Source organism: Nycticebus coucang, chromosome 4 (genome assembly GCF_027406575.1).
Source record: "Nycticebus coucang isolate mNycCou1 chromosome 4, mNycCou1.pri, whole genome shotgun sequence".
Lineage (NCBI taxonomy): Eukaryota > Metazoa > Chordata > Mammalia > Primates > Lorisidae > Nycticebus > Nycticebus coucang.
In genome coordinates, this window is record NC_069783.1 from 72,110,451 (window position 1) to 72,125,491 (window position 15,041).

At 44.7% G+C, this 15,041-nt stretch overlaps 1 protein-coding gene across 1 annotated transcript in view; it reads left to right on the forward strand.

Annotated features, from left to right (window-relative positions):
- The first annotated feature begins 14,406 nt into the window (after positions 1-14,406).
- The window catches only part of ALMS1 (ALMS1 centrosome and basal body associated protein), a 204,946-nt gene continuing 204,311 nt past the window's right edge, over positions 14,407-15,041 (forward strand). The window contains exon 1 of the mRNA XM_053588296.1: positions 14,407-14,739. Coding sequence (XP_053444271.1) covers positions 14,407-14,739 — 333 coding nt within the window. The remainder of the gene's footprint in view (positions 14,740-15,041) is intronic.

The window sequence follows — 15,041 nt, forward strand, 5'->3', positions numbered from 1 at the left end:
AAATGGATATAGGAATACTGCTACAAAACCGAGTAAGGGAAGAATATATCTGGAATACAGGTGATTCTTTGGGTCGCTTTTTAAAGAATGGCATATTTTATACGGTAATACAATTTAATGGAAGACTATAGCAACCCTATGGTTTGGGTCACCCGTTGGTGAAAAGGTCCAACTGGGTGAGATGGAGGCAGGAGAGAAGGAACAGGACATAGACAGAACAGCATTGCCGTAATGTACTGTAAGTTGTGTGCCCCATTACAGAGAGTAGGACTCTGAGGTCCGTCTTAATTGTTACTCACATTGTGCATATGCATAGATAGCTACTTATATGTAATTAAATATCTATTTTAAGTTATACATTTTCTTTCTTTTTTTTTTTTGTTTTTGAGACAGAGTCTCACCATGTTGCCCTCGGTAGAGTGCCGTGACATCACAGCTCACAGCAACCTCCAACTCAGGCTTAAGCGATTCCCTTGCCTCAGCCTCCCAAGTAGCTAGGCCTACAGGTGCCCACCACAATGCCCAGCTATTTTTTTGCTGTAGTTGTCATTGTTGTTTAGCAGGCCCGGGCCAGGTTCAAACCCGCCAGCCCCAGTGTATGTGGTTGGTGCCCGAATCACTGAGCTATGGGCTTAAGCTTATGTTATACGTTATCATTTTCCTCATACCTTTCTTCTACTATTTTATATAAGGCAGATATTTTGGTTATCTGATACTGTGTAACAAAAACCACCTCAAAATTTAAAGTCTTAAAACAATTTATTAGCTTTCAGTTGACTGGGTAGTATGTAAGCTAGTGTACATCTTTCCAATAAAATTTTCTTTTTAATTAAGTTAATCAGAGGAGTCATTGCTTATGACCAAAGAACACTAATTGGAACAAAAATTGGTATCTAGAAGCATGCTCCAAGCAAAAGACCCTCAAAGAAATACGGAGTATTTGGAATTGATCATCAGGCCAAGATAAAACAAGGGGCAGTGAGACTCCAATTTATTATTGGAAGAGAGGAAATTGATAGCTTATGGAACCCAGAGAAATAGCAAAGTTCTAGAGAACAGAGGAGCGGGTGTCTAGAATACACTCCAGAGCATGCTTAAATGGGCACCTTAACAAAGTAATCCTGGTGGCAGAGATGGATACTATATACAAACTCAAAAATATCGACTTCCTTTCACTAAATGTGATCTGCCTACCAACCCTGTTATGTACTCAGTTGCTGACAACAGCAGCCAGCTGTGAATCAGTGCTATGGTGGCAACTATCAAGGGGATTAGTGAGTTGAGAATATTGGATCCCCTTACATCATGAGTGAGACAATAATTTGTAGTCACAAGAATAGGAACTTATTTGCACATTCCATGTGGAATCACTAGTTTAACATATACTAAATTTATAATATCTATCTGCATACACACAAATATATCAACATATACATATATAAAATAAGATCTCTCCCTATATATGCCATATTTTAACTTTTATATTTTTCTGATTATAGAAGCATTAGTAAAATGAAATATTAATAGATCAACTTAGCCATCAGTAGAAATGACTCATCCTAAGGGAGAGTTGCCACCAGGAGTCAACTGCAGGTTATAATCAGCTTCCCCTCCTCTGCCCACTGAAGCACCTGGAGATGCTGCCCACCTAATGTCCCCAGGAGCCCCCTGGAAGAGGAAATTAAAAGTTTTCCAATAGGCAGATATCTATATCAGCTCCAGTGAAACCAAATTTATTCCAGTGTTCTATTCAGAATTACTTGATCAGCCAATTCAACTCAATCTCTCCATTTTGTTCAACAATGTTAACTAAGCACCTCCTTATAGGCCACAGACTATTTGGGGGACTAGACATGCAGTAATATGCAAAAGAGATAAAATCTCTTCTTTTTTGGAGCTTGCATTCTTGTGGTGGGGAGGGAGACAGACAATAAGCAAATAAATAAATGTGTGGGTGTATTATGTTATTAAAGAAGGCCTCTCTGATAAAGGGATGTGCAAGGGCCCTGAGGTGTATGTGTGCTTTACGTGTGGAAGAAGGGTGAGGAGGCCAGCATGGCTAGAGTGGGGTAAGTCAGGGGCATGTGCAGGAGTTTAGATCTGGAGGCATCCAAGTGGAAACTAGATCTTGCAAACATTTGTAGCCCATAGTTATAATTTTGGATTTTATTCCAATTGTGGTTGAAAGGATTTTGCAGGATCTTGAATAAAGTCATGAAATGCTCCAATTAGTGACTTAACTTGATCATTCTTGTCCCTCTATAGAGAATGGCCTATGATGAAAATCAGTTCCATGCATCCATGCTTTCTCATCCTCAGCTCACAATCCAAAAATTCGAGTTCCTTCCATGTCCTGTTGTTACAAGGCTTTCATCTCCCTATTTCTGCAAGTCTTCCTCTTTGGCTGATCTTCCATTGCTGACCTTCCTCCTCCAAACCTGTCCTGCAATTGCAAATGAACTTCCCTGACTACATAGCCTCTCACTTCATCCCATCCTTAAATAAGACCTCTGCCATTCCTGAGGGCATGGTTGTCCTCTGCAGAGGAAGTTGACAGGTTCCCATGTTTTACTTAAAGCAAGACCAGGACTTAGGCCTGATTAACAACTGACAGCTTCCTAATTTTTGTACTTGTTTCCAACTTAGGACCAATGGGAGAAAGCCAAATGTGCCTCCCTAACCAATCTCATAGGATGCCTCATTTCTAGATAGCCTCCCTTAGCTTCCCCATGCCAGGCGTTTCCAATCAAGGCACATCTGAATCTTTTCCTTTTTTCTACTATAAAGCTTTCCCACTCTTCTGCTTGCTTTTGAGACTCTACCAAACACAAGTGATGGTGGCTGATTCCCTTGCTATAGAAAGTTTGTTGGTTTGTTTATTCATTTATTTAGAGACAGTCTCACTCTGTCATCCTGGGTAGAGTGCTGTGGCTTCATCATAGCTCATAGCAAACTCAAAGTCAAGGGCTCAAGCGATGCTCTTGCCTCAGGCTCCCAAGTAGCTAGCTGGGACTACAGGCACCCACTATAACACCTGGTTAGTTTCTTCTGTTTTTAATAAAGAAGGGGTTTTGTTCTTGCTCAGGCTGGGCTTGAACTCCTGAGTTCAAGTGCTCCACAGTGGTAGGATTACAGGTGTGATCCTCTGTGCCTGGCCTCTTTTCACATTTTAAAATAAAAACCTTCAAGGCACAGGTTTGAAGAGAATCTTTGTTTTTTTTTTGTAGAGACAGAGTCTCACTTTATGGCCCTCGGTAGAGTGCCGTGGCCTCACACAGCTCACAGCAACCTCCAACTCCTGGGCTTAAGCGATTCTCTTGCCTCAGCCTCCCGAGTAGCTGGGACTACAGGCGCCCACCACAACACCCGGCTATTTTCTGGTTGCAGTTTGGCCGGGGCCGGGTTTGAACCCACCACCCTCGGCATATGGGGCCGGCGCCCTACCGACTGAGCCACAGGCGCCACCCTCTTTTTTTTTTTTTTGAGACAGAGTCTCACTTTGTCACCCTCAGTAGAGTGCTATGGCATCATAACTCACAGCAACCTCAAACTCTTGGGCTCAAGTGATTCTTTCACCTCAGCCGCTCAAGTAGCTGGGGGGACTACTGGTGTCCACCACAACACCTCAGCTCACAAGCTCACACCTCATCCTCAGCTCCCAATCCAAAAATTCAAGTTCCTTCCATTTCTATTTTTAGAGACGAGGTCTTGCTCTGGCTCAGGCTGGTCTCAAACCTATGAGCTCAGGCAATTCACCCACCTTAGCCTCCCAGAGTGCTAGGATTATAGGCATGAGCCACAGCACTGAGCCTGAAAGAGAATCTTTTGATGGAAGAGTACCAGCTAACCCTGTAAGTCCCAGTGGGCCCCCTGAGTTTCATATTTCACAGGCAGTAGGCTCAGTTTGATGACGTCTGTCACTGCCACACTGGTATACATGCTTAGAATGTTCTAGTTCAAAGGTCTTCAGGGACTCTTTCCCTGGGTTGCCCTTAGATTGGGTGGTTTGTTTAAACAGACACTTATTTATCACAGCTCTGGAGGCTGGGAAGTCCAAAGTCAAGGAGTTACTAGACTCAGTGTCTGATGAGAGCCCTCTTCTAGCACGTAGACATCCGCCTTCTGCCGTATCTTCACATGATTGAAAGAGAGCATTCTTGGGTGGTACCTGTGACTCAGTGAGTAGGGCACCAGCCCCATATACTGAGGGCGGCAGGTTCAAACCTGGCCCCTGCCAAACTGCAACAAAAAATAGCCGGGCGTTGTGGCGGGTACCTGCAGTCCCAGCTACTCGGGAGGCTGAGGCAAGAGATTTGCCTAAGCCCAAGAGCTGGAGGTTGCTGTGAGCTGTGATGCCACAGCACTCTACTGAGGGCAACAAAGTGAAACTTTGTCTCTAAAAAGAAAGAAAGAAAGCAAGCGAGCGAGCATTCTTTACTCCTCCTCCTCCTTTTTTCTTCTTTATTCTTCTCCTTCTTCTTTTTTTGGAGATGGGATCTTGGTGTGTTGCCTGGGCCAAGTACAGTGGTGTCATCATAGCTCACTGTAACCTTAAACTCCTGGGGTCAAGTGACCTTCCTGTCTCAGCCTCTTAAGTAGCTAGGACTATAGGTGCATGCCACCATGCCTGGCCAAATTTTCTAATTTTGTAGAGGTGGAGTCTCATTATGTTGCTCAGCCTGGTCATGAATCTTTCTCTTCCTCATCCTTGGCATTCTACTCTCATGATCTCACCTAAATCTAATTATCTTTCTAAGGCCCTACCTCTTAATGCCATCACACTGATGGTTAGGGCTTCAACATATGAATTTTGGAGGGGACACATTCAGTTCTTAACATTGTATATGGTCTGTCATATACAATGTTCTCAAGCAACCTGGCCAGCTGTCATGTGATGGATGCTGGGCACTGCTGCCACTCCAGCAGTGGACAGCCTCTTCGGCGGGTATACTGGCCTCAGCTGCACATGGCTGCAGTTTTTCATGGGCTGTTTCCTCTCTGGAGCACTAATTTCTGCATTGGTCTCTACAGTTGTTTCTTCCCTTGCCTGAAAGGCCCTGTGCTCTGATGTGGATATCCAGGCTGCCTTAGGCATCTGTGGGAACCTCCACCATAGTCTTGGAGCTCTCAAAGTGCCCTCGTTTTCCAGACATCTATGGTAAAATGGGGAAAAAACATGCCTCTTTTTCTCTTTTGTGAGAGGAAAACCAAAATAGCGTTTATATATTTATTCACTGGACAAATATTGAGGGCAACTATATAGTAGGCATAATCTCAGGTGTTAGAGCTAAAGTTGTGAAGAAGAGAGACTGCCTGCTTTCATGGAAGCTTACATTCTAATGTCTGGAGACAGAATATAGACAAATAACCATATTTATTGTCAGCTAGGCATATAAGCAAAAATAAAGCAGAGTAATAGGCTGGAGAATGATGGAGGATGTGGGGTAGGCATGCTATCTTATATCTCATCCTGGGTGATCAGAGAAGACCTCTGACATTTGATCAGAAACCTTCATGAAGCAGGAGGGAGCCACGGGGATAGCTGGGAAAATAGCAAATGCAGATTCTGTAGTAGTGTGCATGTGCTCCAGTGTTCCATGGCCTTAATGAACCACCAGCTCCTTCACTTTCTCCTGAAGTCTGCTCTTTGCCTTACGTTTAACCTCCAAACCCCCAATTAAGACTTTTCTCTCTGTAACAGATCTTTTTCTTTCATCACCTCTGTTTTCCTAGAAACAAAGAAGGAGAAGAAAGAGAAGGAAAATGATGATGATGAGGAGGACAAAGTGAAAAAGGAGACAGCAACAACAATGGATATAGGAGGAAGAAGTGAGGGCATAATGCCCTTGCTCTTTCTTCCACCCCTGCCCCTCAATGAAGAAAGGGCTGCACATGAATGGGACAGGTCCAGTCTGAGAAGTTCCTTGGGCCTTGGGGCATGTTAGACATGTGGCAAAGGGAATCTGCTCCATTTTGGGTTGCTGACTTCAACTTTTTATGCACTCATTTGGCTATAGTCCTCCAATGGGGATTGATAGCCAGGAACCTGAACCATGAATCCCAGGTGTAGGACCCTTTGTTCAAAGTGTATGAGTAAGTCCTGTCTTCCTATAGATCTCCACCTACATTTTTCCATCCTCTGGTGCCCTGCCTTAACATATGGCTATTACAGATAATATTAACTTTTCCTGCTCAAATCCCTGATTTATGCTTAACATATTTAATTAAACCATTTGTCATAATCTTAGGAGGTATAGCAAGGTAAACTTATTATCTCTGCATATATCTACATATTTTTCTGTACACAATATTTGCATAGCACTCTTGAGCCACAGCTGGAAATCATTATAGTGTGTTAGGAATATAAAAGTGTATGTGTGTTGGGGTGGGTTCTGATGTCTCTAAAATATCACTCTACCAAACCTTTTCCCCCCTTAACACTCCAACATGTGTTTAAGGTGGTGTATTAGTCAGGGCTCTCCACAGGGACAACAATCAATAGGATATATCTATGTGTGTGTGTGACAGAGAAATTGTTAGGGAGAACTGACTCACAGTTTATAAAGGAGAAGTCCCACCACAGGCCATCTGTAAGCTAGGGGATGAGCTGGCAGCATGGCTCAGTCTAAGTTCAAAAGCCTTGAAACCAAGGAAGCCAACAAGTCCCAGAGCCCAAGGAAGTGGGGATGCTGCCTGCTGGCACCAACCTGACTTTGGCCAGGCAAGTTCTTGGAGGTACTGTGCTTCAGAGCAGAAACCAGAATTCTGGTAACAGGGAATGCATCCTATTAATAGTAATTTTAAGACTGGCACATAACTTCCATAGCTACTTGCTTTAATTTAATGTGTCAGTGTTCTCTAGTCAAAAATCATCAGGAACACAAAGTTGGGTTATCACTCATTGTGACAACGGAGAATACATACCATGTGGGATCATGGGGTATCTCTGTAATCGGAAGTTATCAGGAGTTATAGGAGTTGGGCTTGTGTTAAGTGATTTGGAGAAAATGTTAAAAGAACCAGGGACTTGCTCTAAATTGGATGCTGTCAAGATCAGGAGGTAATTCTATGATTGGGCATCTTAATAAATCTTATAGAAGAAAAGAGAAATATGGTGACCCTGGAGCTTTAATTGGTCAAAGAAGCAGCAATCAAATTAGAAGACCTGATTTTTTTTTTTTTTTTTGTAGAGACAGTCTCACTTTATGGCCTTCAGTAGCGTGCCGTGGCCTCACACAGCTCACAGCAACCTCCAACTCCTGGGCTTAAGCGATTCTCTTGCCGCAGCCTCCCGAGTAGCTGAGACTACAGGCGCCCGCCACAACGCCCCGGCTATTTTTTGGTTGCAGTTTGGCTGGGGCTGGGTTTGAACCCACCACCCTCGGTATATGGGGCCGGCACCTTACCGACTGAGCCACAGGCGCCGCCCAGAAGACCTGAATGTTTTATATGTCTGTTGTTTGAATAGTAATGTTTTTGTTTGTGTTAGACAAAGTTAGGAAGTGGTCTTTTTTTTTGTCTTGCTTCGTCACAGTCACAGAAAGACTTTGTGTGAGCCCGGGTGCCGTGGCTCACGCCTGTAATTCCAGCACTTTGGAAGGCTGAGGCAAGTGGATTTTCTGAACTCACAGGTTGGAGACCAGCCTGAGCCAAAGTGAGACCTGGCCTCTAAAAATAGTCAGGTGTTGTGGTGGGTCCCTGTAGTCCCATCTACTTCGGAGGCTAAGATAAGAGAATCACTTGAGCCCAAGAATTAGAGGTTGCTGTGAGCTGTGACGCCATAACACTCTACCAAGGGTGACAAAGTGAGACTCAAAAAAAAGGAAGACTTTGTGTGATATGGTGAGATTGCTTATGCTCAAGAGGAGACTATCATAGCATAGTCAGGCTGTTGCCACTCAACCAGGTTTATCTGCCCACTGCCCAAAAGAAAGCCAATACCCAGAGACAGCAGGGTTTATAGCAGAGAAAGAGTTTATTCGGCATAGTTCTAAGTGTGGAGATAGGACGAATTTCTAAAATTGGGGAGACAGGGTTTTTAAGGATAGTTTGACAGGCAGAAGATTAGGTAATTAGGTTTGCTAATTGGCAAAATTACAGGTGTCTGGAGATCATCTTCTCGTTTTGCTTCAGCTCCAGGGGTCATGATTCCAGTCAAGTTGGTTTCTTTTTTTTTTTTTTTGTAGAGACAGAGTGTCACTTTATGCCCTTCGGGTAGAGTGCCATGGCATCACACAGCTCACAGCAACCTCCAACTCCTAGGCCTAAGCGATTCTCTTGCCTCAGCCTCCCGAGTAGCTGGGACGACAGGAGCCCGCCACCATGCCCAGCTATTTTTGGTTGCAGTTCAGCCGGGGCCGGGTTTGAACCCGCCACCCTCGGTATGTGGGGCCGGCGCCCTACGACTGAGCCACAGGCGCCGCCCCTCAAGTTGGTTTCTTAGTAAAGGTGGCTCAGTCAATCCACTGGAATGCAGAACCTGGAAAATATGTCAAAAACTACCCTTAGGTTCTGAATAGGTGATGTTATATCTATGGAGAAAAGTTAAGAATCCTTACAACTACCAGTTGTGCCCTCTGGAGTAACAACTGAACTGTAGAGAAACTAAGAAGGGGATTTTTATTGCAAATGTAGAGACACTACAGGGCACAACGACTATTACCAAGCAAACTGAGGGGACAGAGGCTGATTATTATTATTTTAGCTAGGCCTGTTCCTTCACTGAATTTTGGGGCCCTTACTCTAGTTCTTGCCTTACACTCCTTCACCAATTTGCAGGGGCAGTTGCAAGACCAGCTCCTAACAACACTGAGGCTTAGATTTTAGTGTCATATTAAATTCCAGATGCCCTAGATTTATTTTCTCAATCCCCACTTTGGTCAAAGGCAGACAGAGTCAGGACATTAACCTATGATATTCAAATTTTCACAAATGCTACGTTTATGATGATCTAGAGAATGTACTCTGTAGTTGGATTAGGGTTAATTTCTCCTTCCCTCCTTCTCCTGTTAAAGGATGAGTTGTTGAATCACATGATATGATAATGGCTGTGCAGAAACGTTTAAGACTCTGGACAGGATGCATTGACCAAGTGCAAAAAAAAGCAATTACCAGAAATAAAATGACTATTTCCCTTTGTAGTAAGTCTTGAACTAGGGGCCCAGATAATAAAATCCTGGCAATGAAACATGGCCTGAAACCATTGGGGTCTGTTTTATAGAGCCAGGTGGCTTTTCTTTTTCATTTTTAACCTAGTCATGTTCTACTAGTTTCGTAGATTGCAAGTGCAACACTGAGTATTGTTAAACATAAATTCCTCCTTGGCTGGGTAAGAGGTAATAAAGGGTTATATGCTTGTCCATGAAAACTCTGGCTAATGAATTTAAATTTAACTGGTTTGTTGAGCTTCTATAGCAGAAGTTGTGCCATTTATGAGATCTGCTAGAGTAAGAGACATGTTTTGGATCTCCTTTTTGAGTTGTATTATTTTTGTCATGGAAATTTCATTCACAGCATATACATGAAGAGTGAGTTCTCCAACAGCCTAGCATTGAGGTGGACGCCTGTAGGGCCATATAGTGAGACTCTGTCTCAAAAAAAAAAAAAAAAAAAAAAGAGTGAGTTCTCCCAGGTGGCCTGTGACTGTGCTTGCCTCGTTTTGTTGGTTTCTAGAGATTCCTCCTAGAGAAACACAATCCACTAAGGGGGGGAGGGGAATATGAAACACTGGAGGTTCTCTAATAATTAGCTTCAACACACAAGGTAAGTTAGTGTGTAGTATGGGTGTGGAAACCTGATGTTCATTTAAAGAAGTAATTAGTACTTCAATGGGGTACAGACTATGTTGGGAGTAAAGAATCGTTTGGCACACCGGGAATGAACCTAATTTCTTTCTCTTAGGATACATAGATTTCTTGAATAGAGTTAACAGATTTCTGTAAAGCAGGTTGAAATGTTTCTTTTATTTATTTGTTTTTGAGACAGAGTCTCACTATGTTGCCCTTGGTAGAGTGCTGTGGTGTCACAACTGACAGCAACCTCCAACTCTTGGGCTTAAGTGATTCTCTTGTCTCAGCCTCCCAAGTAGCTGGGACTACAGGTGCCCGTCACAACACCTGATTATTATTTTTTTGTAATTGTCATTGTTGTTTGGCAGGCCCGGGCTGGGTTCGACCCTGCCAACTCCAGTGTACGTGGCTGGCGTCCTAGCTGCTGAGCTACAGGCACCGAGCCACGAATGTTTATTTATTTGAAACAGAGTCTCACTTTGTCACCCTCAGTAGAGTGCTGTGGCATCAAACTCTTGGGCTCAAGTGATTCTCTTGCCTCAGCCGCCTAAGCAGCTGGGACTATTAGTGCCTGCCACAACACCTATCTATCTTTTGTTTTTAGGAATGGGGGTCTCTAAAAAAACTTGGCACAGGTTGGTCTTTTTTTTTTTTTTTTTTTGAGACAGAGCCTCAAACTGTCACCCTGGGTAGAGTGCCATGGCATCACAGCTTACAGCAACCTCCAACTCCTGGGCTCAAGCAATTCTTCTGCCTCTGCCTCCCAACTAGCTAGGACCACAGGCGCCTGCCACAAGCCCAGCTATTTTTTGGTTGCAGCTGTCATTGTTGTTTGGTGGGCTGGAATCACTGTACCGGCCCTCGGGTAGAGTGCCGTGGTATCACACGGCTCACAGCAACCTCTAACTCTTGGGCTTACGCGATTCTCTTGCCTCAGCCTCCCAAGCAGCTGGGACTACAGGCGCCTGCCACAACGCCCAGCTATTTTTTTTGTTGCAGTTTGGCTGGGGCTGGGTTTGAACCCGCCACCCTCGGTATATGGGGCCGATGCCGTACTCACTGAGCCACAGGTGCCGCCCTCTTTTTTTTTTTTGAGACAGAGTCTAACTTTGTTGCTGCCCTGGCTCAAGTGATTCTCTTGCCTCAGCCTCCTGAGTAGCTGGGACTACAGTTGCCCATCACAACACTTGGCTATTTTTGGAGGCAGGGTCTCACTCTAGCTCAGGCTGGTCTCCAACTCATGAGCTCAGGCGATCTGCCCACCTTGGTCTCCCAGAGTACTATGATTACAGGTGTAAGTCACTGTGTCCAGTCAATGGAATGTTTCTTAAGAGACCCAACTGACTACTGTAGCAAGAATACTCCAGCATTACTTTTCATTCCTGAAGGACAAGATTTTTCTAATAGGGTTGTAATGACTTCAGGAAAACACTTTGTTGAAGTGTGGGTCAAGGTCCAATTCTTTTTTTTTTTTTTTTGGCCGGGGCTGGGTTTGAACCCGCCACCTCCGGCATATGGGACCGGCGCCCTACCCGCTGAGCCACAGGTGCCGCCCCCAAGGTCCAATTCTTATAAGACTGAAATTTGGGATTCATTATGTCAGGAAAGCTTAAGTACCAGAAATGATCTACAGAGGGAAATCAGTTTTATGAAGTCTATAAAAGTGCAATTAATTTTTGTTAACAATCAGTTAAATTAAGAGCAATATCTATGGCTTAGGAAAAACACCCCACAGAGTGTTGTTTCTCTTTAGTAGCAGAAGAGCATTAAGAAATCAAAAGTAAAAAGATGAAGAGAAGGGAGATAATATTTAGAAAACAATTTTTTAGTTAGCAGAGGGCATTGAAATACAATAACAAGATTTGTAGTAGTGCAAAAGATGCTGAAGAATCACAAAATTAACCTTGTTCTCATCTTGAGTATAAATTGCCTACTTCTGTAGACAGCAATCTTCCAATAGATTGCATGTCCAGTAGCCAGGAGAAAATGATGCATGTCTTTTCAGTTGGTAACATGAATCCAAGGATCAATGTCTTAGAATTTTAATGCTGATCCACTTGTTAATAGTGCCTGGTAAGTTCTTTTCTATTGAGGTGCAAGGGAAATTTCTGTCTGATGCTTTTTCAGAAGACCAATTCTCCTGATTTCAGATCATACAGAGGATGGATGCTTAGGTAGGTGTCTTGGAAATGCAGACCACCTAACCAACATTTAACCCTAAAACACTTGGGAGAATGCACTCTTTTCTTTCCTTTCTTTTTTTTAGAGACAGGATCTCACTTTGTTGCCCCCAATAGAGTGCTGTGGCACCATAGCTCACAGCAACCTCCAGCTCCTGGGCCTAGCCGATTTTCCAGCTTTAGTATCCTGAGCAGCTGGGGCCAAAGGTGCCCGCCACAACGCCTGGCCATTTTTTTTGTTATTGTTGCAGTTTGGCCGGGGCCAGGCTTGAACTTGCCACCCTCGGTATATGGGGCTGCACCCTATTCACTGAGCTACAGGTGCCACCCCGGAGAACTCACTCTTTTTTTTTTTTTTTTTTTTGTAGAGACAGAGTTTCACTTTATTGCCCTCGGTAGAGTGCCGTGGCATCACACAGCTCACAGCAACCTCCAACTCCTGGGCTTAGGCGATTCTCCTGCCTCAGCCTCCCGAGTAGCTGGGACTACAGGCACCTGCCACAATGCCTGGCTATTTTTTTGTTGCAGTTTGACCGGGGCTGGGTTTGAACCCGCCACCCTCGGTACATGGGGCCGGTGCCCTGTTCACTGAGCCACAGGCGCCGCCTGAGAACTCACTCTTCATGTACATTCTGTGGATGAAACTTCCACAATAAATACAACTTGAAAGGAGGTCTCTGGACTTTAGCAGACCTCACAAATGGCACAAGTTTTACTATAGAAGCTCAACAAACCAGTTAAATTTGAATTCATGAGCCAGAGTTTTCATGGACAATCATATAGCTCTTTACTTCCTGTTGTTGTTAAAGCAGGAATTACTCTACGAGTCCCCTGAGGCCATGAGTGATAACAGCTTATATTTAGGTATTATCTATTATTGGAAATAATTCCCCATAGTTGAATTAACAAAAAAAAGGAAATAATTTCCCAAACTGAGGCAGCCCATTATTAACTCAGAACATAACTTGTGGTTCTTAGAATGGATTGATGTTATTGCCATCAAGGCAGATGAAAGTACTTTGGGCTTTGGAAGTAGGAGGGTTTCTGAAAGCTTTGATAACTATTTTTGGAATTCTCTTTATTTTTTCTGAAATGTGTAGATAATTATTTAATAATAATATTAATGAAATGTGTGTTCCTGTTACTGAAGATATACATTGGGATTTCCTATTCAGAAATATAAAAATCAAGAATTTTTTCCTTACTATTACAGTCAAAGCTGTCCAGCAAGGAGAAGCCTCAACCTGCCCTAAGAATAAACAATAACCTTAACCATAGTCCATTTAGAGATGTTCAACAGAGCTCCAAGACTTTGGGCTCCTGTCCACATTCTACCTTTATAGTTTTGCCAGGATTTGGTCATTGCCATACAGGATATACATCCTTGGCAATACCCCTAAAATTGTCCTACCCATGTTGGTTCAATATAATTGTTTGTGTATCTCTGGTATTGTGGGTAATGCCATGAAGAATTTTTGCTAGACTCCTTTCATTATGGCTATTTCCTTAGGTAACAGAAAGCATGTCAAAATTCTTTCATTTGCCATTCATTTTATAGGGGTTCCTGAAGTGTTCAGGAAATCTTTAAAGTATTTCAAAACCATTAATCCGAAATCGTATGTACTATCAATATAAATACTTTTTTCTTCTGGACCAATTACAGAAGACTTGGATGGCATATTGAGTCATCCACTTACTCTGTAAGAGTGTTTGGAAAATTATTTTTTTCGAGCTTCAGATTCGTCAAACATGAAACAGTACTGTGAGTATTTAATGAATTATTGTACAATAATCAACGAATAATACCTGTCACAAGTCCTTCACACTGGCTATTTCCTGTAATTATCACGTTCACTCTAAGCAATAGGCTATCCTCATTTTATGGATAATCGGTGATGCCAGGATTCAAACTCAGATCCTTCTGATGCTAGTGCCCAGTCTCAAACCCTCTCCTACCCCCTGACACTTTTCTAGGGTTAGATTCAAGCACCCACCATTAGTCTGTCACGTAGTAGACACTCCACCTTTAAAACTTTATAATTTCCAAGTTTGATTATCACAGGTTTGTCCTAGAGTTTGATCTTCCCTTGGTGAAGGCACAAAACTCCAGCTGAGGGCTAGATGCCCCTCCCACCGGGCCCTCTGCGTCCCAAGAGGCACCTAGGCCGAGTTTATTGTGAGCTTACAGTAGTGTGAGCAAGGCCCCAAGGCGTGACGCGGGCCAGGCTGTGGCGTCGCTAGTCTCCAAATCTCACTTGCGGGTTTCCCGCCCGCCCCCGCGGGGCGTCCATAGCAACGCGCGCGCTCACTCCTAGCCCCGCCCCTCCGGGCGGCTCGGCGCCTGCGCTCAGCCGCAACCGCCAGTCAGCTCCGGTCCTTTCCCCGCCCGCCCCCCTCCCCTCCCCCTCCTCCCCTGCCGCCCAGCGCAAGACACCAACATGGAGCCTGAGGATCTACCGTGGCCGGGCGAGCTGGAGGAGGAGGAGGAGGAGGCGGCGGAGGCGGTGGCGGCGGCGTCGGCGTCTGCGAAGCTGGACGAAATCGTGGTGGAGGAGGTGGAGGAGGCAGAGGAGAGGGCGGGAAGGCAGTTGGACTCAGACATTAACTATGGGTACCAGCTTCTGGAGAGTTCGGACGAGGACGAGGACGAGGAGGCCAAAGCCTGGCTGCAGGCGCATCCCGGCGGGACTTTGCCTACGCCGGCGCCCCTCACGAGGCACCGCAGCTCGGAGGGCGAGCGGTCCTGCCGGGAGGTGAGCCGGGCCGGAGAGGTGAGGGGTCTCGGGGGGCAAGGCCAGCTGGTGAGCCCTGAGCCCTGAGCTCTCTGCTGGGCTCTCCGCCTGCCAAATAAAGAGCGCGCCTTTAAAGGCGAGCAGGGGGCCTGACTCCCGACTCCCGCCCAGGTGCAAACAGATTACTCCATGTCACCTGTTCTTTCTGGCCGAGACTTCTCTTTTCCTTTCCTTCGGTAGGTCCTCGGTCTTTTGAATTACAGCAGATGTTAAGAGGTGCCAGTGGTTCCTTGCGTGTGTAGTTAAATGCTCGCGGGAGGCGGAGGGCTGTATTTGTGCCT